The following is a 26,171-nucleotide window of genomic DNA, read 5'->3' on the forward strand; positions in this document are numbered from 1 at the left end:
GCAAGTTGCGTAAGGAATTCACTTGGGTAAAGATGAGCCCTAATATAAAATGTCTGTTGTTATTATCTAGGGTAGGTCAGTATTGTGCCTGGTAAACAAACGGATATTCTACTTCACACAGTTGGTAGTTAAATTATGAAGCTATTTGCCACAGGGCATTCTGGATGTTAAAGAAGCGATTCAAGTGATTCACAAACATACATGAACCTCAGGTAAGAACTTTGTATTGATAGTTTAAAAAGGTTTGTCTCTCTTCTTGGCCCCTACAGTGGAAATGAAACATAGGTTGGTTTATTTTTGGAAACCCAACGATGGATTGGAAGCTAAGCCCTGGCTAAACTGCTCTAGTCCCTCAGTTGTGCCATGAGTGGAAAGCTCACCTCCTCCCTCTGATCCTTTGTGACTTTTTCACAGTGCAGCTTCTTAAATGCAGCAGTGTGTATTAAGCACGAAGTGTGTATTAATTTCTACACAGCAGCAGCTGTACTTGATATATTTATGTGAAGAAAGAAAATGCATATTGCTTGTTGTCGACCCTTGGCTGGGCACAAAATAATTATTGTGGAGTGTCAGAGGGGCCCAGCTAATTGAACCCACCACGATCTCTCCTCTGAGAATACTATCCTCTGAAATGTCCTGTCTAAGACAGAGCTAGTGTGGGCTAGATCAAATTTTAGTCTTACTTAGGTTAGTAGCTCTAAATGTTCGTTGAACATTTACATCTTTTCTAATGCTGTTTATTTGGAGCTAAAATTTGAGATGATGATAAACAAATCATTATTTCATAGAATGTGCACAGGGAGAGCCCCAATGTTCACATTTATAAATATTAAGTCCAGTTAAACAAATGTGAATTAGACAAGCAATGGGGAAAAAAAAAAAAAAAAGACATATTACTCTACTCTGTCTGTAGAACTCCCTGACTTTCCTGAGTGTTGATACGACTGATGGACAATCCTTTTCCAGGCTTTTCTCATGAGGAAGATCTGTTTTTCATTACTGCCTTGAACTTCTTCCGTTTACTTGCCAGGTTTTGAGAGCTACAGCTTGTTTCAGTCCAAACCTGTTTCCCTCAAAAGCTGGTAATACATTTTAGGCCACGAGAAGAACTGGATTATGGATTTCTGCAGTTTTTCTTTCGCTGTAGTAAATGGCTTAAATGAGCCTAAGGAAACAGCTCTACATTGAAGGATGGAGTCCTGAGCACATCTGAAGCTGAAGCAGAAGGACTTTCTGGAGTGGCAGTGAGTTCCATAATTTAACTTAAAGTTAACACAGGGCTCCGGGTGGGGTCTCACAAGAGCAGAGCAGAGGGGCAGAATCACCTCCCTCACCCTGATGGCCATGAGAATGATGCAGCCCAGGACACGGTTGGCTTTCTGGGCTGCAGGCACACATGGCCGACTCATGCCAAGCTTGCTGTCAACCAACACCCCCAGGCCCTTCTCCTTAGGGTCACTCTCAATCCATTTTCCACCCAGCCTGTATTGGTGCTTGGGATAGCACCAGCCCAGCTGCAGCACCTTGCACGTGGCCTCGTTGAACCTCATGCAGTCTGCACAAGCCCACCTCTCAAGCACTCTGGATGGCATCCTTTCTCTTCAGCATGTTGACTGCACTGCTCAGCTTGGTGCCATCAGCAAACTTGCTGAAGGTGCACCCAATAAAAGTGCACTTGGTAAAAACAAACGGTACGTGCAATGCAATCTACAGTGAACTGTATGCAGATTAGACCTTTCTTTCACAAAGTCAGACAGCATATTCAAATGACATGTTTGATACTCTGTGGTTGATTTGAATCCACTGTACAGGTCTGCCCTTTTTATTTAGGTTTCACATCTTTGAGACACAGCATAACCCAAAAGGAGGCAGTTAAGGAAATATGCAGTTGTAGAGTTAAATGCTCAACATCATTTCTTTGCACAGAAAGATGCATCAACTTTCCATAGTGTATATCTTAAAAGCAATATATTTATTTGCAAAGCCTCTAGGAAACAACACGTTGTTCACAAAGAAGTCAAGTTACTTCAGACCTTGACTCAACAGAGTGCAAAGAAATACTAAATGAAATTGAGAAGAGTGAAAAAGCACAGAATAGTCACATAGAAGATATGACTTTTAAGGTAAACAGATTACTAAGCCCCTTTACTGATCAAGTTGCTGATATAAACACATACGTTAATCATAAAACATAAGTATGTCTTCCTGAGAAGAGGGCTGGTGCTTTGCTTTGTTTTAAAGAAAATAAATCTTCACACTATTGGTGAAAGGCTTCTAGGCGTATCCTGTTTGGATCTTCTGGATGTCTCAGGGCAACTCCACATCGCAGAAGCAGCTCAACATAAGGTGGCCACAATGAGTCGTCGACTGTTATATAGGGTTCATGTGGTGTGGCAAATAATGTGTTTATAAGGTTCTGGAAGACCAAAAGTACAAGATTTAGAACATGATGTAAAAACTAGAACTGGAATTCTTTTATTCAGACTAAGTTTTTCACCATCTATCTAAAATTTTTATTGGATTTTAAATGGTGTAATTGTAAATGTCTAAAAAACATGAACATTAAGACAGTAGAACCTTAGATAATTAATCTTTAGCCAGTATCTATTAATACGAGGTTAAAAGCATCAAGTAAGAGAGAAAGCCACTTGTTTGGAAATAACGTATATCAAAACCCTAACGGACTACCAACAAATAATCTTTCTCCACCAATTTTTCAGACTCTAGAAGAAAAGAATGTCCATCTTACAATTTTCCTAAATGTCTTTATTGAAATAAAAATTCTGAAGCTTAATGATAAATGAGATTACAGCTTGCTGGGGTGTCTTATGCTACTTTAATGAAGCAGGTATTAATGTATCTAAATAATTTATGTGTATGTACCTAGCCTTTATTAAAAAATGTACACTTATTATTCAAAAAGCATATATAGGGATTAAGGAGACATGGGCAGGAACACATGCATTGGTTGTAATTCTGGGAATCTATTACATCTGCACAACAGCAAATCCTAAGTCTGTAATTACAATACAAATACGACTTTTAGTTTGTCTCTTCAAGAAACTACTATCTATATCTAAGCAAACAGTTTTGAAATTTAACAGGCACTTGAAACTAGCACCAAGTTGCTCAAGAGAAAAAAAAAAAAAAAAAAAAGGAAAGATAAGGGACATTCACAGTTTGGGCCAAAACAGTTAAAATTAAGAATAAGTCTGAACTGCTGGAACTATTATGTTCTTCCAAATGGAAATCTGATATTACTTGGATGTGTTCATATTTTAAAGAGATTAATATTATCAGAAAAATAAGGACAATTTTAAAGCATTAAAAGAGCTTTAAAATTTGATTTCTGTAAGGAACGTGCCTATTTCAAATTCTGATTTGTTTTCAAAGTCTGCCTAATTTGGCATTAATAGGCACACTGAGATACTTGAGGCATGTAAAATGATTTTGATGATGTAAATACCAATTCACTGTCTGGGCTTTAAACTAAAGTACAACAATGTCATAGTGACCAGATCATATCATCTTAACACCAGGGTGTTGTTATTCATCAAGTTTTCCCTCAAAAAATCAAAACAAAACAAACAAAAAAAGAAAACACCCTTCCAAAATTGTTTTATTTTCTTATTCTAGGGAAGGGTGGATGCTTACAAGCATTTGCAGAGTAAGGATGGAGGAGGACTAGGAAATTACATTTAAGACAAGAAGGAATAATGCTAGTGAAAAGGTATTTAATGCTCCTTTAGAATTATGCTTTGCAATTCAAGATCGTAAGTTACATCAAAATGAAAAATACACACTAATCAGTGTTAGCATACTTAATCTACTAGATTATACATGAATAATATATATACATCAATACATGAATCACTCACCAATTTCCTCATATGAAATACTATAGCCCAGTTAATACAAGAGACTACATATATTCCTTAGTTCTCTAACTGTTACTGTACTACATTTCAGAAATACTTGTATTAACATAGTATAAAACAGAGCATGAAATGGAACTATTTGATTTTTTTTTCTTAACCAAAGTATTTGGTTCCCTCACATGAGCCACTAAGGCTCATAAAAGTTCTTTAAGATAAACACTATAAAATAAAGAAGTAAGGGATAATCAATCATTCTCCAGATCAAACAGAAAATAGTACTGCCAAGATTTTGGTAAAAATTTGAGGGTTTAATTTTACAGGAATTAAAATAGAAACGTAACATTCTTAAACATTCTACTTTTTAAATATCCTAATTGTATGTCGTATGCTGTTATCTTATTAATATATTGTGATCAGACCTGAGTAGTAGAAAATCCAGTGAATCTCAATATAACAAAACCATCTCACCTCTAAAATTTCATGCAGTGTTATCAGTTGTGTAGCTGGCTCTTCAGATTTTTTCTGCAAAGATAACCACACCAGCCAAATTAACAAAGCCCGCAAACTAAATATTCAGGAAATATCATAACTGCAAGATTTAATTAATTTAAATTAATTTAAGACAAATAAATAATACAACTGTCTTATTGCATAGAACAGAACACTTGAAGATATGTACTTCTTTGTTTAGTTATAATACAAATACAAGGTAGGATTTAAACCATTAATCTATCAGTGTAATATCACAAACTTTAATATTGTTAATCATAGCGTCATTGAATCACAGATTCACTGTTGGAAGGAACCTACAAGGATCATCAAGTCCAACTCCTGGCTCCACACAAGACCACCCAAAAACCAAACCAGATGTCTGAGAGTGTTCTTTGAGCTCCATCAGGCTTGGTACTGTGCCCACTGCCCTGCGGAGCCTGTCCCAGTGCCCGGCCACCCTCCGGGTGCAGACCCTTTCCCTAACCCCCATCCTGACCCTCCCCTGTCCCAGCTCCATGCCGTTCCCTTGGGTCCTGTTGCTGTCCCCAGAGAGCAGAGCTCAGCGCCTGCCCCTCCGCTCCCCTCGTGAGGGAGCTGCAGGCCGCCATGAGGCCTCCCCTCAGCCTGCTCTGCTCGGGGCTGAGCAAACCAAGGAGCCTCAGTCGTTCCTACATCTTGCCCTCTAGACCCTTCACATCTTTGTAGCCCTCCTTTAGACACTCTTTTAGACATTCACAAACAGTTTTATGTCTTTCTTATATACCCAAAACTGCACACAGTACTCAAGGTGAGGCCACACTAGCACAGAGCAGAGCAGGACAATCCTTTCCCCTGCCCCGACCAGCTAGCAGTGCTGTGCCTGGTGCACCCCAGGGTACAGAGTTGATCCTTTTGCTGCCAGGGCACACTGCTGGATCATGTTCAACTTGCCATCAACCAGGACTCCCAGATCCCATGGGACTGCTCTCCAGCTTCTTGTCCCACAACCTGTACATACAGCCAGGGTAGCCCCATCCCAGGTGCAGAATCTGGCACTTACTCTTGTTAAACTTCATATGGTTGGGGATTGCCCAGCCCCCCTAGTGTGTCAAGCTCCCTCTGTAAGGACATTCTACCCTCAGCAGAGTCAACAGCTCCTCCCAGTTTAGTCCCTGCAATGGTGAACAGCAGCCCTGTAGTCCTCCCGTGTCACCTGGCCTTGCTTCCTGTGGCCACACACTCTCTTTTTCTGCCTCATCTCTAGAAGATCCCTGCTCAGCTAACCTGGCCTTCTGCCCCACCTGACTGACTTCTATCATTTTGGAACTTTCTAAATATACAGAACATTGCTTTTACATACACCTACACATATATGCAGTCAGAAAAGGTAACAAACAATACTTTGAGTCTATTACTATTAATGTCCATGACTGGAGGAGCATAGCTGGAGTTGGTAATCCTGGTTGAAGTGCTCCCATATCTTCTATGACTTCATTAATTTCTCTCAGATCATGTAACAGTCTCCATTTTCCATTCCTTTTCTTGATTACAAACACCAGAGAATCCCAGGGCTAGTCATGGGATCAATATGTCTCACTTTAAGTTGTCAAGCAACTCGGCCTTCGGGCCTTATGTATCCCGTTCTTCCCGGATCGAAGGGAAACATATCCATCTCCTTTTCAAGGCCAACAGGGCCTGGGTCAAAAGGCATGTCCAGGTCACCAGGGGGAGTAACAGCAAAAGCCTTCGATGGCAGTAGCAGCAGAGGGGCCCATGGCGTAGCAGTTGGAAACAAGCCCGCAGCTCCCTCACTATCTGGCAAACCACACGTTTCTGACTGTGGCTCCACATGGCTCTTCAAGGCCTCAGAGACTGCTCGCCAGGTGCCGAGCAATCCCACTGCAACCTTGCCGTTTTTAGTTGCAGAGTCCCACACCTTAACATCAATTTGTTGCCACATTTCAGGATCATAAACCATCTGATTGTTAATAAGGAGAATAAGCTGTAAGGTTACCAGGACAGTCTTTGTTCCTAAGGACGTATGATTCCCCATAATGCGCAGCTGCTTACCAGCGAGGGGCAGTTGTGTGCACGGCTGCGCTTCGCTCAGCGTGAGCTTCTTCCCAGCTCCGGTGCGCCCATTTCCAGTGACTTTCTGTACGAGCTTCTCTGAGCGGTTTGCTGAGTTTGGCCGAACCTATCTTCATGAGGCGATCAATGTGCCTGTTCCTGTCCTGGTCTCCATTCTGCTAGCCTGCTCCTTTTCATTCCTTTTTTCTACTTCTTTATTGATGACATAACTTCATTATATCGCATTGCCTTTTCATCTCGAGGACAGGCTCCCCTCTTATACCCTTCTCCCCCCAGCAGTCCTTTTCCAACAACTTTTCATTGGTCAAACAACTTCGCTCACTAACAGCAAACCCTCAGCAACTTCCATGCCTTAACGGCTGGAGAACAAGCAACCCGAGATGGCAAGGGGTCTCCTGAATCACCCTTCTTTATTCCCTCTAAACTCTTTTACATTTCTGATGGCTTCATTGTTAAGAGCCTGATGTTATCACCAACCACGGGGCTTGTTGAACCCCATGGCCACACTCCCACATCTCCCCCTTCTTTATTAATATCAACCACCTTCTTGATACGAATTATTACTCCATATATCACAGTACTTAAAAATTTACTAGCAGTGATGGATCCCCATTGTCTTCAAAAGCAGTTTCCTGTTGGACATTACTAATTCCCTGAGCAGCCTGAAGTCTGCTCTTCCCACATTCAGGGTTAAAGGTTTGGTGGCAGTTTTCCCTTGATCACCAAAGATTTTAAACTTGTCTACTCCATGATCACTATGTCCAAGACAGCCACCAATTGCCACTTCATCCATGAGACCCTCTCTGTTTAGAAGCAACAAATTTAGAGGGCACATTTCCTAGTCCACTTCCTTAGTACCTGTACCAAGAAGTTATCATCAAGGTGTTTTAATTAATGAATACTTTAATAAATTATTAAAGTAATTAAGAATTGCTTTCTAATTGTTACATTTAATCTTAAATAATTTAGTATACCTCCCTATGTCTAAGATTTAAAATGCAAGATAATTCTTACTTCAATCCGTATCTATACCAAAGGTGTCAGCCTGTGGCAACAAAAGCTAACTGATTCAGTCTTCCTGCCTGCTCCCAGTCCCAGGTGCTGATGTCTGGTAAAAGGAGGGTGGAACCAGAAGAGGTTCACAGCAGCTCACGTTGCTGTCAGCCCCATAAGCACGTTCAGTCACACAGAACTACTGAGAGCACAGGAAGCATCCGTGATGCGAAAGAAAACCACTGATACGCAGAGTTGAGAGTTAGGTGCTTCAAGAGCGCTGCACCAAGCTGGTGAGAGATGCTATCAGTGAGTTCTTCTGAACCCACGTAGCACCACTCTATTGCTAATGCAGACAATTTGTATTTCTGACACATTCAGGCAAATAACACAGGGGAAAATGGCTCTCTCCAGCCTTCACAGTTAATCACTTAGATGCAGATCAGGGGGGACCAGCAGCTGAGCCAGGGAGATCCAACTGAGTTTAAAGATAAAGAAGCTATGAATTCACAAGGACCAGAAATAAAATAAATAAATAAATAAATCAAAGGATGGATCAGAAAATAAACTGTATTTATGAACTCAACAAATGTATAAATAAAATTAAGCCAAGATAAGACTTATTATATTTTATATATCAACATAAATTTTTACTTCGAAGTAAAATCATAAAAGGTAGAAGGTGAGCTTCTGTGAGGCGGGAAAGGGCAGATTAATCCCAAAGACTTTGGGTGATCCTTTTACTTTACATTTTAATAAGGAAAATTGCATGGAAAAGAGGCAAAGGTGGTATAACTAATAAGTTCTGACAATCTGTATAACAAAGGCTGAGAAAATTCAAGGAGTTGAGTTTTGCTCCGGGGTGAGAAATTATAAAATAAAATCTTCCTCACAGTTTTGAAACACACATACAAATTCACTGTTTCACATATTTAAAAATTCACTGGATATAACTATGAGCAACTTAATCCAACCTTGAAACTGGCCATAGCTTGATGATGGGGTTGGATTGAAAGAAATCCAGAGGTCACTTCAAGCCTGAATTTTTCTCTGACATCACATATATGGTATCAAAGGAACTAATGTATCTCATACAAAATATATTTAAAAATAAATTATAATGACATCCATGTGAAGAAAAAAAAGGACAACTGCTTAAAATGCATCTGGGAAAGTCATTGGCACTTGAAGAAATGTCCTGGAAAAACTATAATAAGAACCAGCAAACAGGGAGATGACGGATCAGGCTGAAATGAGGAGATAACTGATTCAAAGAGGACTGTTAATTAAGTCCCTGAAATTCATTTTCTTAATGGTTTCACAAAATGCAGGCATGATCAATATTTAGTTATAGCAGGATACTGGAAGGCACTGAAGAACTGAAATATACTACTGGAACATGTGTATGACTTCAAAGACAATCATTGTGCCTCAAAGGGTGGATTTGGTATTTCTATGTGCTAAGTATGTAGTTCAGAGTGAAACCAATACTTTTTAATAGAAGCTTAGGGCTCATCAGTTAGAAATAACAGCAAGAAAAAAGACAAGGGTTTAATTTGTTGTTTTTGTGGTGATTATGAGCTAGTAATATTTTGTTTATAATACTGGTTTCTACCAGATTCCAACAAAAGATGAATCCTACAGGAAGCAAATATAGAAAATGGGTATTAGGATAAGCCAAGGAAATGAAAAACTTAGAAGAGAACAGGAAAGCTATGTTAGTTCTATTTGCAAAGCAAAGAAAGAGAGGGGATAAGATTGCCGTCTATAAATACATCAGGAGGAGTAAACACAAAAAAGAAAAAGAACAATTCTAAGGACAATACTGGCATAAGAATACATGGATATGTGTTAGACATGAATAAATTTAGACTGTAAATTAGGAGACAGTTTCTAACCAGAGTACTGAGGCACTAGACCAAACTCCAATAGGAACAGTATTAACAACAACAACAAAATTTTAAATTAAGCTCCATCATAATCTAGAAATTGTATTATGTGGTTGTCTGCAATAACATGGAACTAGATTCAGAAATCTATTTCTGTGTTCTGAAGTGTGTCTGAAATGCAATTCAACCCCCACCTTTTCTGTAGCATTTTGTAACTAGTCTTTCAAATAGTAGTGGTCAAAGGTTTATTTTTACTGCAGACTTTGAATTTGTTATGCAAAATACTCCCTGACTGCCTATTTTCCCTAAAGTTTAAGATAATTTTTGGCCAAGTTTGTCTGAACAGAAAGTGATGGTTAACATTCTAAACTATGCTGTAATTATAAACACTTGTCCTTATTATTGTTCCAAAAACATTGTTAGGCAATTAAAATTTGCTTTGCCAAGGAAAATATGAATCCACTTGCCTAGTCCAGTAAGAAAAGAAAAAAAAAAAAAGTGTAAAGATTTGGAGTGAACCCCTTACCATTTCCAAATCTGGCACAGACTGCAGTCCAGCAAGAAACACAATACATCACTATGAATCTTATTGGGTAAAGGCTATATGCATTAAAAAAGAAAATATCCAGCTGGGAACAGCCTTAGATAATATAAACCAAGCTGAAAAATGTTGATTAAACATAAAGGATCAGCCGTAAGAATATAATTATTTACTTTTTAAAATATAGCAGAAGACTCTCTGCCAGTAACTTTAAAAAGATCTAATTAAATAAAAATTGAACGTTACAAATTCAGTACTTAAGAAAACAAAACAAAAACACGCTCAAAAATACTCACCATTTTTTTCTTTTTAGCTCTTACATCTTTCTCCGGAAGGGGAAAGTGTTCTTCTAGGAACGCACCCAAAGCATTCAAGAGTTCTTCCTTATATTCCTTTACTTTGAAGAATTCATCTTTCAGTTTATGGAATGCTCTAGTATCCAATATAATAATAAAAACATACCAATAGAACGTCAAATTCAACAGACTAATTAAAATTTTTCTCAATTAAAAATTGCTTATTTTCTATTGTTACAAAATCATAATCCTATTATTTGATCTATTTTACAAAACAAGTAGTACTTTCTGTTTGCTCACTTGCTTCTCTTGAAATTTAAGTTCTTCAAGACAAAAAACTCAATATTATAGCAATACCTTCGTTGGCAATGTGATTCAATATCCTCTTCCATCTTTTTTTCAGTTTCTTTAAGAGCATTTAGTATCTTCTTCTGTTCGTCATGCCACTGCTCCTCTCTTTGAAACATGAAAAATAGGAAGTGGCACAACTGATACATACAGTTTTCCTTAAACAATCAGAAGAATAATTTGTGATTTAAAAAAAGGCATTCTTAAGTCCAAACTACTGTATTACCTGCGAAAATCTTCTTTCAATTTTTTATTCCTTAACTGAACTGTTAACAGCACGTTTTCAAGATCTTCCTTTACTTTCCACAACTGTAAAAAAGTAAAAATAAACCTACAGTTTGCAGGCAGTCACGTCCCTAGTATTTGTTCTATGTAAGGTTATATCTGTAAAACTGGTTTCATATATTAGGTGAAAAGGGCATATTATCTGTAATTTCTTAAGAAATCGGACTATAGAGCAATATATTATTTTTAAATCTGTTGAGAGCCATTTAAAATGTCTCCATTCCAGATGTTCATTGATGTCTTTTTGAAGCTCTGTAAAACAACAGAGTTCTTCACAGAACTCATGAAGCAGATTATGAAGCATACACATGAACTGCCTACCTGAAGAAACACTGAAGAGAAAACACCTACAGCAGCAGGGCTGCATTTTTTAACTCACTGAAGCTGTTTGCAAGAATGAATCCATGTTAAATGCACCAATATAAAATGTATAGCATTGAAAAATGAAGATGCTGCAAGAAAGACTAAGTGCATACATGAATTACATGGTCCTCAATGATAAGGACCTATATGGGAGAGGAAAGAGGAAGAAACAAAGATACTGCAGCCAGAAGCTATATGTGCTCCCAATTACAGGGAACATGCATCTCGGAAGACTGGGTCTTTCAATAATGCATTATGTTCTAAAATGCAATATTCCTAACAGTTTATGCCTTTTAATAAAAACCTATCATTTGGGTGTATCTTGCCTCCTCTTTCACAGTCAGTGAAAACTATTTTATAAACTGCTCAAACAAAAATTCTTCTACAAGACGCAAGTGTGCCCTATGTATGCGATACCTGAAAAATGACTGCAGCCCTCAACAAAACAAGCCACAGAACAGACCATCAGATCAAACGTGCTAGAGCAATACAGTCAAATCAGTTTGTAACCAAACAACACATTAACTCTGTCTCTTAACAGCAGTTGGGTTTTCTGTTGTCAGTGATTCCAGAGGGAAGAAAGCTGCTAGGAGGAAGGAAACCAAAAGGTACTTCGAAAAAAACAAACACCAACAACATAGTAACATGCACATTATCAGCTACTGTTGCATTCCAGTGTCCAACTAACACAGTGTAATGCTACCCCTAACATATTCCTGATTTGCCCTTTCTTTCAAGTTTGGTAGAACTCAAAGACATATTTGCACTGAATGCCAGATCTAAGAATACCAACAATTGTTTGTAACATATAATGTTACGCTAGTTTATACCAAGTATGAAATGCAATAGATTGAAAACTTTGGCTTAAAAAAGTCATTCACTGCAACTAGGAAATTTTAGTAATTATAATTCAGAAGAAGACAAACATTAGAACAACCACAACGCCGAAAAAAACACACACAATAGCTTATCAATAGACCACCACGGGAACAATTGTAGTTTTTAATTTTTTTCAACAAAATGATATCAATTAACAAACAAACAGACTTACCTCTTCTTTTCCTAATGTTAGCAGTACCTCTGGATTAGTTGAAATTACTGAAAAATAAAATTAATTGAGTTTTATGCACTGTGTGATATAGGTTTGTTTTTACTGAAAAGCAGTCTGTCTAGAGAGAAACTACTGTAGCCTTTAAAATGCTGGGCTAATATTCTGTCACTTTGGAATGAAAAAAAAAAGTGCCATGTTAACACTTTTGCATTACTTTTTTATACATGAATGAGCACACGTACACAACAGTGAGATGTGAAGTACGTACTTCAAGATAAGCAAGCCTGATTTTTCGATGGAAAAGATTCCATCAACATTATCAATTTGTGGAATCAAATTCCTTCTTTCTTCAAATTCATTGTAATACATGTTCATCAAATAATTAAGGAACTGTGGGAATGATCAGTGTTATCTTTATTTTACTTTGAGAGCTGACATACACTAGTTTTTACATTGCATACCCAACTCATTTTATGACATTATAAAAACTTACTTCATCTGAACGTTTGGCCACATTTTCTGCAGTCTGTATCCCTACAATTTGCAAATATCAAATCTAAGTTACGCAGAGAACGACAGTTTCACAGGGTCACAGACTAGTTAAAGTTGGAAGGGACCTCCGGCGATTTTGTAGCCCAACCCTGTAACTCAAAGCAGTGTCAGCTGCAGCAGGATGTCCAACTGTGTTTTCTTAGGATCACTAAGTGAACTGGATTCACTGTATTGTAATGAAAAACTAAAATGTTTTTTACCTCTTTTCTCTATCTAGCTAAAAGGGGTCAAGGAATTCAGGTATTTTAAAACTGCTCTCATGAGACACACCTGCAGTCCTGCATTCAGCTCTGAGGCCCCCAGCACAAGAAGGCCATGGACATATTCAAACAAGTCCTGAGGGGGGTCCCAAAGGATGAACAAGGGGCTGGGGCACCTCTCCTATGAAAACAGGTTGAGGGAGTTGGGGTTGTTGAGCCTGGAAAAGAGAAGGTTCTGGCAAGGCCTTTCAGTTTCAATGGGGCCTACTGGAAAGCTGGTACTGGACTCTGCCAAGGAGAGGAGTGACAGGACAAGGGGTAATGGCTTTAAACTAAGAGAGGGTAGGTTTAAATTAGATGTAAGGAATAAGCTCTTCACTCAGAGGGCGGTAAGGCACTGGCACAGGTTGCCCAGAGAAGCTGTGGACGTCCCATCCCTTGAAGGGTTCAAAGCCAGGTTGGATGGGGCTTTGGGCAGCCTGGGCTGGTGGGAGGTGTCCCTGCCCATGGCAGGGGGTTGGAACTGGGTGGTCCTTAAGGGTCCTTCTAATCCAAGTCATTCTATGATTCTACTTCAATAAAAAAATTATCCCGTAACAAAAATGAAAAAGATTTAACCTTTCATAAAAGCATTTTTCCTAAATACAATACAGTGGATTCCATTAATTTCTAAAAGTACGTTTTTGATAATTTTATAGTAGTTTTACATTCTCCACAAATTTTGAGAATCCTTGTATTAGTAATCTTAAGCAGCATTTGTTCAGTGATGAAAAAGAAATCATCCAAACCAGTGAGCTCAAAATACAGACAAATTACATCTCAGAATAAAATTTTTCCTTTGAAAATTGTCTCTAAATCTCAAAATAGGAGTATAGCAGTCCCATATTGAGCTCATGTTTAAGAACTGTAGGAGGCAGTCATCTGTGCTGTTTATTAGACCAATATTTTTTTTGATGACATGAATATCCTATGTGCAGATGGTAACATTCCATGTTGAGTTATATCCACATTAGAGTTCCTTTCAGTGTCGTATTTGAAGAAACCTATTCAACACTTCCCCCTCACCCCCCTGTATAGTGAGCATGTATTTGCCAATACTGTGCCCAAAGAAATGTAAAATTGCCAAGTTACAACCTCTGAAAATAAGGCTTAAATTGAAACACTGTGACAGGCCCTCATTTACAAGAAATAAGCTAACCATTACCGAAAAAAAATCCAAAGTAACAAGTCAGCCTGACATTCACGCCACATCAGCAATTAGCAATTTCTGTTACTCCTATTTAGATTAATTCAGTGTTTTCAATCAAGTAATTCCTCCTTCAAAACAAACAATAGCTATGTCATGGTGTCGGCTGGGATAGAGTTAATTTTCTCTGTAGCAGCTCATATAATGCTATGTTTTGGATTTGTCCTGAAAAGTGCTGATAATACACTGATGTTTTCCGTTGCTGCAGAGCCGTGCTTGCACAAAGCCCAGGACGTTTCAGCTCCTCATGCTGTCCTGCCAGCGAGGAGGTTGGGGGTGCCCCAAGAGCTGGGAGGGCACATAGCCAGGACAGCTGGCCCAGGATGGCCAAAGAGATGCTCTACATCACACAACATGCTCCAGAATAAAAACTGGGAAAAAGAAAGAGGGAGGGATGCTCAGAATAATGGAGTTTGTCTTCCCAAGAAACCTTTGTCTAATGAGCCCTACTTCTCTTGAAGTGACTGAACACCTGCCTGCTGATAGGCAGTAGTGAATGAATTCCCTGTTCTGCTTTGCTTCTGCATAAGGCTTTTGCTTTACCTAGCATGCCATCTGTCTCAACCCATGAGTTCCCACACTTTTACCTTTCTAGTTCTCTCTCCTATCCCACCCAGGGACGTGAGCAAGCAGATGTGTGGTGCTGAGCTGCCTGTAGTAGATAAATCAGAACAAGGTAGAAAGAAGCCATGAAGAACATGAAAAATTTAAGCACAGTACACCCTCCATTTTCATACACCCACTGTAACCCTATTTAAATTCTTAGCAGCAGCTTCTTTTTTCCTCCTCTTAAAAAAGTAGCCAAAAAGGCGAAGCTTGGCCTGCAGAATGATATTATTTGTACTATAATATGCATAGATAATCTCTCCAGTATAAAACTAAGATTTCTAATAATAAATCTTATCACCTGGGAACAAGTATGAATGGTTGAGTGAAGCAACTCAGCCAGCCAATAAAAACAGGTCAAGCCCCAAGAATATTTTTAAACAAATAGCCTGAAGTTTAAAATAATTGCATGTTTTAGTAAAGAAACCTAACATCTCCAGGTATTTTATCCAGATAAAAATGAAAGTGTTTTCAGTTCATTTCCTTTCAGCCAGCAGCTTATTCATGAACAGCAGCCAAGAACCAGTATTTCCTAAATTTATTCAATGTCATACTTTTGGTCTACATACCTCTACTCTAAGAAACATTTGAGGCTGACTACTCTTACAGGCTTGCAAAGCACATGAACTATGAATTTATTCCAACAGAAAAACAGCATCTATTTATAAGAAAAGAAAACCATTTGTATTTTTTCTAGCTCCTATTACTTGTTCATATGCTATGCAGCAGTTACCTGAACTTTGAAAAGAAGCTAGAGAAGTGACTTTAATGTTCACCTAGAAACACATTCCAGTGTGACCAGAGTATTGAAAATCACCATTTGCTGTCTACATTGTGTTTCCAAAACGCTAGGAATGTTAGGAAGACCAAGACTCGTCTGGCATTTTAATATTCAAAAGAGTTGAGCCAACGTATGCATTTAAAGATAAATGAACAAGTGTTACTATGCTGAAAGGAGCTAACAGGTCCTTGACATGTGGATGCTAACAAATACTAGTGATAGTGCAGTGTAAACTGTCTTATGAGTCTCTAAATGGGACATCTGAAAGAGCAGATTACTTCAATCAGTTAGATACTGAATGGTTACTTTCACAGTCTCTGGTCACATCAGCCTTAAAACAGAGCCGAGTCACTTAGCACTGATGCTTACATACAGAAGGCATTTGGAAGAACTGAGAAATCTGTTTGTTCTGACAGATATGCTGAACAACTGTGAGACCTACCACTTGTCTCAGTGGTTTGTGCTTCTTAGGATCACTAAGTCAGCTTGATTCCTGTGTTGTAGCAATAAATTAAAAGGGTTTCTACCTCTTTATCTAGCTTGGATCTAAAGGGGTCAGGCATTTCAGGTATTTTAAAACAGAGTAGTGGGTTTACCACTAGAAGTTCACTTCAAGGTTTCAGCTAGTAAATTATAATAAAGCACACTTCTGTACAAAATTAATTGAAAAAACAAAACAAAACAAAAAAACAAGGAAGTACAGATAAAAATATGTCTGGATAAATTACAGTTAGGTATTTAGCCACACTTGCAAAGATTAAAAATATACCAGCCTCTTTTATGACAGCAAGAAGACAGAACTAGTCATTTACTAAAGTAGTTCTGTCCTAAAAAGGAAGTACAGATTAAAGAAATGAGGGAGAAATATGAAAGGTGACAGGTGTCATCTACCTGAACTTGTGCAAAGCATTTGACACTGCCCTGGACAATATCCTTGCCTCTAAATTGGAGAGAGATGAGTTAGATTGTATGACCACTCTGTGGGTAAGGAATTTGCTTGGTGGTCACATTCAAAGAGTTGCAGTCAATGGCTCAATGTCCAGGTGTAGACCCGTGATGAGTAGAGTCCCTCAGGATTCTCCCCAAGGCGGGGGGAATGAGCATTATTAAGGGGCTGGAGCACCTCTCCATGAAAACAGGCTGAGCGAGTTGGGGTTGTTCAGACTGGAGGAGAAAAGCCTTGGGGAAGACCTTATAGCAACCTTCCAGTACCTAAAGGGGGCCTACAGGAAGGCAGAAGAGGGACTCTTTGTCAGGGAATGTAGTGACAGGACAAGGGGGAATGGCTTTAAAAGAAAACAGATTTCAATTAGATACATGGAAGAAGTTCTTTACTCAGAGGGTGGTGAGGCACTGGCACAGGTTGCCCAGAGAAGCTGTGGATGTGCCATCTCTGGAAGGCCAGGTTTCACAGGGTTTTGGGCAACCTGGCCTGGAGGGAGGTGTCCCTGCAGGGTGTTGGAACTTGGTGATCCCTCCCAACCCAAACCATGATTGGTTTCTGTGAAACAATCACAGAAAGAAAAAAAAAACAAAGGATGACAGGATAATGAACTTTTGTGATCTGGTGCAAGACATTTTAGGAAATATGCTAACAATTATTTCCCATTTAACCGACAGTGGCAGGAACTATGCATTCTTGTCCAGAATCATAAGTTGCAGTAGACCTTGCTTTGAGAGGAACCAAAACGATAAAACAATATGGCATAATAACTATACATTAAACATACATGCTATGGTGGCAAATGTTGTATTTTAACTAGTTCAGCATGGTAATACAACAAGACATACATGACTTAAAATACAATGAGAAAAACATACATGGCCTAAGATGCTTAGAAAAAAGACCTTGCAAAAGTTAATGTGAGTCAGCCTTACATGTAAGCAGTTACTTACATTCAGGACTTCTTATTTGCCATTGACTAAACTCCACTGTTAAAGCTTTCATTCGCATCGTTAACAAGGAAATCTGTATAACAAGAAATTAAGGATCTCTTTAAGTGTGTTGAATTGTTCCAGAGTAAAATAAGATAGACTGGGATAAAAATTAATTTATTAGGTTTATACAGAAAAAAAAAAAAACCACACACAACAAAAGAGCACCTATTGGAATATACCATTTATACCTTCAAGAGGATTAAAAAAGCCAGTTCCAGTGATCAAGAAATGTTTTCATTCTTATTTCAAAAGATGGAAATCAGAAGTACCCTGAATTGGTATTTTTCCCCTTAACTTTCTCTTTGATATCTGACAGTTACCACAACTGAAGATGAGCCACTGGAAGCCACAGTATTTCACACCCTCATTACATCTTAGATGCATGGTTGATACACATGTAAGGTTAAGTAGACTGACACTGATAGGTGTGATGACTAAATAAAAGAATGTCTTAAAACAAAACAAAACAAAACAAACAAACAAACAAAAAAAAACACAGACAAACAGTAGTCAAATACATCTCCTATCAAAACTCCATTTGCGGACTCAAGAAAAAATGTTTTGGACTACTGCTCTAGCTCACTGTAACCATTGAAAATATAGCAGCAATAAGACTACACATTGGTTCAAGGAAGTTTTTGAAAAACAAAACAACCACAAAAAATAAACAGCCACAGATTCCGTAAAAAATGTACTTAGTTTAAATTAAATGCATTTAGTTTACTATGCTTTAGAGAAAGAATATATGTGTTACTATTCCATTTCCTGAAGTTGGGGACTGCACCTATTATTTTTCTTCAAATACACCTATATGTAATATGTGTTATCATATGTATGTATCATATAATGTCTGATAGGAAATTAACCTTTCATTGAAATGCAACAAGTAGTCGAGCATTCAATGCATTCAGTAAAAGGCACTGCAGGTTGCATTTAGCTTTTTCTTGACCGAAGGAAAGAGAAAAAAAAAGTGCTAAGAATCATCAGGCAAGATCTCATAATAAATATATCAAGAATCAAGAACGTAAGTGTTGCTTTTCACTACTCAAAATAACTTTGAAAATAACTTTGAGAAGTACATCTTTAAAAGACAACCTTTTAAAATATTAGGAAGAATGGGGAAAAGCAAAACAACAACAACAAAAAAACAAACCTCAAACTGAAAGAAATAAACTACCATACAGATGTTTTTTATTTTGTACATCAGGTGGTGTCAATCCCTTTTGTAATTCTGGAGCACAACTCTTGACAACATCATCACTCTGCTCTTTCATCTTTTAAACTTCATAAAAAGGATGTACAAAGTGTTCTGGTTGCTCCAGTAACTGGACATCAGATATACAAATAACTTAACACTACCTTTCAGCAGCTGTAAATCAAGCACTCTTCAACAGACAAAGAGATAAAGCCAGTATTCATATCAGGTGCCTCTCTCACATGCTATGTACATGTATATTCCCAGCAAAATACACTGCTCAGTAAGGAAACCATGACATTGTAGAATAGACTCATCCTCAAGCTTATAGAATAAAACCACATGGAGTACATTGCAAGATTATGATCTTGAGGTGATTAAGAAGTGAACATCAGTGACAAGGTCAAGAGCAAGAAAAAAAACACAGCTTCTTTGCCAGCCGCAATGAAAATAGAAGTGCCTATATTAGGGATTTAATAAGATCATAACAAAATTGCTGACAGAGTGTCCAACATAACCTTTTCCTCTCCTCCCCATTTTCTGTCATGAAGTACAATACATCCTAGCAACTCCATTTAATCATTGTCTTACTATAAGGGTTTTTAAGAAAAGCACATCTTCAAAGTTTGAGTATTAATTACAAGGCTTTTACAAGGCACAATTACAAGTATACAAGGTGCACTACAGTAAAGCTGGAAAGAAGCATAACTCTGTGCCTACACCCAATGAAAATTATACAAGAATTATTTCTGCTGTTAGGATTTTATCTAGTCCTGTAAGAAGAAAGATTGTATTGTATGGATGTAAATATTCATCTTTACTTATTATTTATGCTGATTAAATAACAGTTTAGAACAGTTTATTAGTAGCAAGAGATATACATTAGTAATTCAATATCTGAATGTGTTCTACAAATACATCTCTGAAAAAAATAACCCGTTTCTGTTAATCATTCAAATATATTGAATGAACTATCTGAATATACTTACCAAAGTCCTGTAAGATAAAGATTTATAAAATGTATTATATCAATATTTCACTCACCATCCAGTATATTTCCAAATTTAGGGTCCACAAAAAAATTCCATTTTAAAAGTTTGTATTAAGAATTTACAAGCAACTAAACAGTGAGCCAACACTGCCTTTTTCCGTGTTCCTCAAAATTTCAGGATATAGGAGCTCATGTTCATGCACTCAACATCACTCTAATAATTTCTAATTCAAGCATATCAGTTTTCTAATGATATCCACAAAGTTTCCAAAAACAAATTTCCAGAGTAAAACTAAAGAGATATAGTTTTAAAAATACATGTACAATGATTTGCTCCTTATGTTAGTCATACATCAGGTTGTACATACAGGACTGCTTGTAACCTTTTTGCTATACATAAATACAACTTTTCAGCGTTTGCTGGACACTAATGTACTTCAAAATAAAGTCTCAAAGTTAAAAAGAGTAAAGCTGCCAACTTCAGGGCAAAAGTGAAGATAATTTCATTTCCTTCATTTTCTTTTTGGAAGCACACCATTTCATTGGAGAAAAAACAAATATTTTGTGAAGAATAAAAAAAAAAAGTCTTACTTTGGCATCTGATTCTGTCAGTGGTTCTGCTCTTTTAAGTGTTATCTTGCTCTGACACTGGGTAAAAAACAAACAAAAGACAGAAAATGTTTACTCACTCATGCCTTTTGCAGCAAAGAAATAAGATGTTTAGAAATTCCAACAAAAACTGTTTACTATAAGAAAAAAAGCTTTTACTTGGCTCTTACCACATCCCTTAGAATTTGACCCAGAACAGCAAATATTTTGAAACCATACTGCAGTAGAAAAGTAGAACTTGAATTGAAAAGTAGAAAACCATCAGCTAACAATAAGAGGATGTATGATTTCAGGAAAATGGCAAGTTAAAAGCGAAAAGTTGGCATGGAGAAAGATACTGAACAGATAGAGAGCATGAGAAACTGGGAAAAAATGATAGTCATGGACAAGGCTGGATTGGGAATTAGCACAAGTGCTACTATTCTAGCTTTCCAAATAGAGATATCACATTATAACACCCATTTGTTTCAACTCATTTAGTAGGGCAATATCCTGTACACTTTAGGTGTTCTTGTTTGTTTGTTTGTTTTGTTTTTGTTTCTTTTTGGAGTGCAGTGTATCAGCTCACATTGACTGCAGTGGGATGTATACCAAGACTGAAGTTCCGGTCACCACAGCTATCCAAGGCTATAGCATAAGTCACCTGCTAAATAAACTCTTTCTTGTTTTGTAACTGTCAGCTCCAGGACATTCTGCTCCAGGACAGCACAGGATGCACTCTACTAAGCAGAATTACTAAGTGGTTCTTTGAAATCTGTGTGAAGTGCACAGTCCAATCGCTTCTTAAATTCAGACAGGCTTGGCGCAGTGACTACGTCCCTGGGGAGCCTGTTCCAGCGTGCAACCACCCTCTTGGTGAAGAACCTCTTCCTGATGACCAGCCTGAACTTCCCCTGCCTCAGCTTGACAACATTCCCATGGGTCCTATCACTGGTGATTACAGAGAATAGGTCACCTGCCCCTCGTGAGGAAGTTGTAGACCACGATGAGGTCCCCCCTCAGCCTCCTCTTCTCCAGGCTGAACAGTCCTACATCCAAATCATTTATAAAGACATTGAAGAGGACTGGCCCTAAAATGGAGCCTTGAGGGACCCCACTAGTGACCATCTGCCAGCCAGATGCAGCCCCATTAACCACAACCCTTTGAGCCCTGCCTGTCAGCCAATTGCTCACCCGTCGTGTGATGTTTTTGTTAAGCTGTATGCTGGACACTTTGTCCAGTAGGGTCCTATGGGAAACTGTGTCAAAAGCCTTGCTGAAGTCCAAAAAGATCACATCAGCTGGTTTCCCTTGGTCAGCTAGATGGGTGATCTTATCATAAAAGGAAATCAAATTTGTTAGGTGGGACCTACCCCTCATGAACCTATGTTGCCTGGGACCAATGACTGCATTGTCCCCCAGATGCGCCTCAATAACTTCAAGAATCAACTTCTCCATAATTTTACCAGGCACTGACATGAGACTGACAGGCCTGTAATTGCTAGCGTCTTCTTTCTTACCCTTCTTGAAAACTGGGACATTTGCCAGCTTCTAGTCTACTGGGACCTCTCCAGATTCCCAAGATCATTGAAAAATAATTGAGAGAGGTCCCGCGATGATGTCAGCCAGCTCTTTAAGCACCTTGGGTGCTTAACACTTCCATCCAACACATGCAACATCCCTTGCATATAACACACATTATCAAATGAAATTAAAAATAAACATTTCGTTTTCTCCTCTAATTTGAAACTCTCAAAGAAAGTTCACAACCTCTGAAACGGTACCAAGCAAAACTTCTGTTGATAACTTACGACAATATTTCAGAAACCATCCTAGTACAGGATTCCCTGCCACTTGTTCAGTATTAACATATGCATTGTTCTAAATTCTTAATAACATGAAAAATGTTAGGTTTATACATAGAAGCAAATAAAATCACATTATCCTTTTAAAATCTAATTCTGTGCAATTTATGCATCATGGTTTGTATGTACTTAGTTATACTTTAAGATGAGAAGTATTCTTACATCAGTTTCTGATACTTTAATGCCTTGAAATTATAACGTAAAAACACAAGCAAATAAGTGGTACATAAAAACTATCTAAAACTCAAATGAAGCAATTAAGACACTCAAAATATAACTTTGAACATGAGTTTTCAGTAAACTCAGCAGAATCTTATAGAACACATAACGTTTGCTCACAACTGTTACAAGTTTATCTTTGCTGGGATTGGCCTAAGTAAAAAAAAAAAGCAAATAAAAACAACTTGCTTTAAAGTGGTATCATTAGCATATTGGATTGTCTGTCAAGAGAGATAAATTTTATGATTAAGGATGTAACCGTCAGTTTGCATGAGTGTATGCTAACGGAAGCCTCATGCAAGGTGGGAGTCAGTTACGGTTCACAAGTACTGAGGGTCTTAAACGAAAGACACATTGGGAGGAGAAAGAGGCTCAGAAGTATCTCAGTCTCAGTGTAACGATACTACCAGAATAGAACTATTTTTTCTGTTTTCCCTAGTTTTAATAGGTACTCCCATTCTATTAAGTATTTAACTCCCGCTAAACATTTAACTAAATCAGCACACTGTAAACAAATATTGACACCACAAAGCAGTCTTCGTTCCTGCCAGCACATCTACCTTTGGCCTTTTTGAAGGTCTTCTTCCTTTTGTTGTTGTTGTTTCTTTGGAAGGGGTGCAGTAAGCATACAATGAAGGAAGAGGAAATAACAAAAATGCTCAGTACAGTTAACAACAAATATGATCCAATATTCATGATTTACATACCTCTTCCATCTGACTCCAGATACTCTCACATTCATTCAAGAGTTCCTCCCTGGCATCTACAGCACTTGATGCAGTTGATTCTTCAGTCTATTAACAAGCAAATCTAGTGGTTACTATGCAGATCAACAATCGTTATTAACACATGACTGAATCATACCTATGTTAGGTCAAACACGAACCAGAGCAATCCCTTTGAGTACAGAAGTTTTTAGTTAACTCCCCAGTATTTCTAGACAGGACCTAATCATTTAGTAACATCAATTAGCTTTAATATTGCAGCAAAGTTTTGAAATAGGACACTAAAAACATTTTTAATTGAATCACAAAGACCTGAATTTTGAAAACTGCTTTGGATCATCTGCATGTTCTTGCTCTTTTTGTTTTTCCTGACAACTTAAGTAAAGATACAATGGGAGAATAAGTGCGTATCTTCAAAGCCATAATTTTCTTCATCTGTCCACAAAGCTCTTAAGGATAGTTACTTCTGCTCTGTCTTACAGTAAGTGTCCTAATCCATTTCTCCTTAGGACACTTTTCAGATGTTAAACAAAAAGATTTGGAATTCAAGTGTCCTGGGGGTTGCTAGAAAAAAACAAACAACAGAAGAACCCGAAAGATATGCAGGCAACTAAATAAAGAGAGCATGGATGGCCAGCAGACAAGCATCAAGGGTTAAGTTATAAAGTTTGAGAGATGGTTGGGTTAAATAGAAACACATACATATTTAAAAATGTGATCCCAATTAAGTCTAGAGAGAGAGACATTAAGTGACAATAGCAAGTAAGAGAAAAAAACAGAAAGGCCAAATTGGCACTCAAAGGGATTTTTTTTTAAGAGGCAGGACAGTTTTTAAAAGTATTTAAGTGGATCACTAAGGCCACCAAATAGGTAAAGATTAAAAAGAAGCATTAATAAACACACAAAGAAGAAATAAGTGTCTCCATCATCTTAATGATGCAAAAATTCAACCTTTTGTTCTTCTTCAGAATAAAAGTGAGGGATCACAGAAAAATATGCTGAAAAAAATAATTTTGAAAGAGTGAAATACTCAAATAGCATTTCCAAAGTTCAAGAATGCCATAGCAGAGTGAATAAGAAAATAATTAAATAATCATAATCTCTCCCTGAACACTGACAGTATTCTACAGAACTGAAAAGTAGCAATACCTCTACTAAGCCTTCCTGGCAAATTTGTTGCATCAATAATTAAAAACAGAACACTAAGAAATCTGGATCACTGTGATCTGATAAGGTCTAACGAGTACAGTTGTTGCAAAGGAAAATCATTATCTTCTTAACAGTCTTGGAATGTCTCCATAACATGAAAGAGAACTAGCTCACATAATTTATTAAGACTTCTGAAATGCCTCCAGCAAAGTCCCCCCACAGAAAGCTAATAAAGAAGTTAAGCAGTCTTGAGATGTGACTTTTTTTTTTTCTCTTAGACCAGAAATTGGCAAGGAGACAAACAGAAATAAAGCTTTAATAGATCTTATTTACGGCAAAAAGCCAAAGCAGCAGAGATGAGAGGGCTTGAAGTTGAAGAAAAACAAAACAAACAAAAAATAACCTTGGGAAACTTTAAAGGGTGTTGACGTTTCATCCCCCAAAAGTCCGATCCCCATTTCACCCTGGACCTCTACTCAGTAATACAATTCATCAATGTGAAAATATGATATGAAATAACTATCTCTACATACGTAGCAAAAAAAGTTTAAATGATTACAAAGATTTTAACATTGTTGACCTTCAAAACTTCCCCACCTGCTTTTACAGTTACAAAATGTGTATGTTTTGAGGAGATACTATAGGTCTCTCTCTGTACCAGCAACTAAATTCACCTGTGGTCCTTAATACCCTGCTATTAATTTTAACTCTAAATTACATTCATCAGAGTGTCATTCTTTTTTGCATACATCTTTCCTTGTATCATCCAGTTTCCCCTTTTTCTGTATGGTAAGATAAGGTTTCTGTTTGTACTTCATACCTCAGAAATGGGGGGTTCTCCTGCTGTTTCATCATCTGTGCTGTAGCTTTGCATTGTTATTCCTGCCATGTTATATTCTTTCTTGTTATTCAAGCATTGGCATGTTGTTATTCCTTCTTGCCTCGTACGCAGGCAACACACAACTAGGTAAAACAGGCAGTACACAACTAGGTAAACTTTTTTTCTTTTTTTTAACTTGGTAAATACACCAGTTTCTTCCTTAAAGATTTAAGACCTTCTTAACAAATGTTTAGTTGGTGAAGGAAAATAAACAATTTTTATTTATTTAATATTTTTTTTATTTTATTAAATATAAATCTCCCCTCTCTCCCCCCCCCCCAAAGGGAAAAATGCTTTTACTTCAAGATTTCACAATTTCTGCTATTGTCTTTCACATACAGGTAAGGAATATGAACACAAAAAAGATGCAAATGACACATTTAATTTGTCACGACCCATAAAGACCACACAGCAAAGGAGATCTCCGTTGAAGGCAAGTGAGTTATAGAAATCACAGACTGGTTTGTGTTGGAAGGGACCTCAAAGATCTCCCAGCTCCAACCCCCTGCCATGGGCAGGGACACCTCCCACGGGCAGGGACACCTCCCACCAGACCAGGTTGCCCAAAGCCCCATCCAGCCTGGCCTTGAGCACCTCCAGGGATGGGGCACCCACAGCTTCTCCATGCAGCCTGTGCCTGCGCCTCCCCACCCCCTGAGGGAAGAGCTTCCAACTTCCTCCTTACCCCCAACCCAAACCGCCCCCCTGCGCCATAAACACCCCCCCCTCCAACCCTAACGCAACGAACCCCACCGAGAAGCCTCTACCTTTCCTGTGAGCCCCACTTAGGCTCTGGAAGCCCCCCACGCCCCCCTCACCCCCACGGCCGAGGGGCGAAGCCCCCCTTCTTCTACCCCCACCCCCCGGCCACTACCATGGCGCCGCGGCTCCCTCCGCTGCCCCGGCCCGGCTCCCGCCTGTGCCCGCGCTCGGCGCTGATTGGGCGGGAGCTGAGGGGAAGGGAGGTGGCCGGGCGGGCGGCGCGGGGCGGTGACGCAGCCCGGCATGGCGGCCGCCGAGACGGAGCGCA

The 26,171-nt window shown here is 38.3% G+C and overlaps 1 protein-coding gene across 1 annotated transcript; it reads right to left on the bottom strand.

Moving 5' to 3' along the window:
* Positions 1-1,895: 1,895 nt before the first annotated feature.
* On the bottom strand, positions 1,896-26,061 carry CENPK (centromere protein K). Its single transcript, XM_084305225.1, has 11 exons — positions 26,016-26,061; positions 25,082-25,224; positions 23,095-23,181; positions 20,307-20,363; positions 17,488-17,560; positions 12,207-12,253; positions 10,734-10,816; positions 10,517-10,615; positions 10,160-10,295; positions 4,347-4,400; positions 1,896-2,416 (listed from the first exon to the last, which is right to left on the bottom strand). Exons 2-11 carry the CDS (start codon positions 25,148-25,150, stop codon positions 2,258-2,260), a joined length of 864 nt encoding a protein of 287 aa, XP_084161351.1. The 5' UTR covers positions 25,151-25,224; positions 26,016-26,061; the 3' UTR covers positions 1,896-2,257.
* Positions 26,062-26,171: the final 110 nt, after the last annotated feature.

This window comes from Netta rufina (assembly GCF_964035555.1).
Source record: "Netta rufina genome assembly, chromosome: Z".
NCBI lineage: Eukaryota > Metazoa > Chordata > Aves > Anseriformes > Anatidae > Netta > Netta rufina.

Coding starts and splice junctions, on each gene's coding strand:
- CENPK (XM_084305225.1), bottom strand. CDS start 25,150: ATGGCAGGAATAACAATGCAAAGCTACAGCACAGATGATGAAACAGCA. Junction 17,561..20,306: donor TGACAGAATCAGATGCCAAA/GTAAGACTTTTT, acceptor CTTGTTATACAG/ATTTCCTTGTTAACGATGCG. Junction 12,254..17,487: donor GCAAATAAGAAGTCCTGAAT/GTAAGTAACTGC, acceptor TTTATTTTTCAG/TAATTTCAACTAATCCAGAG.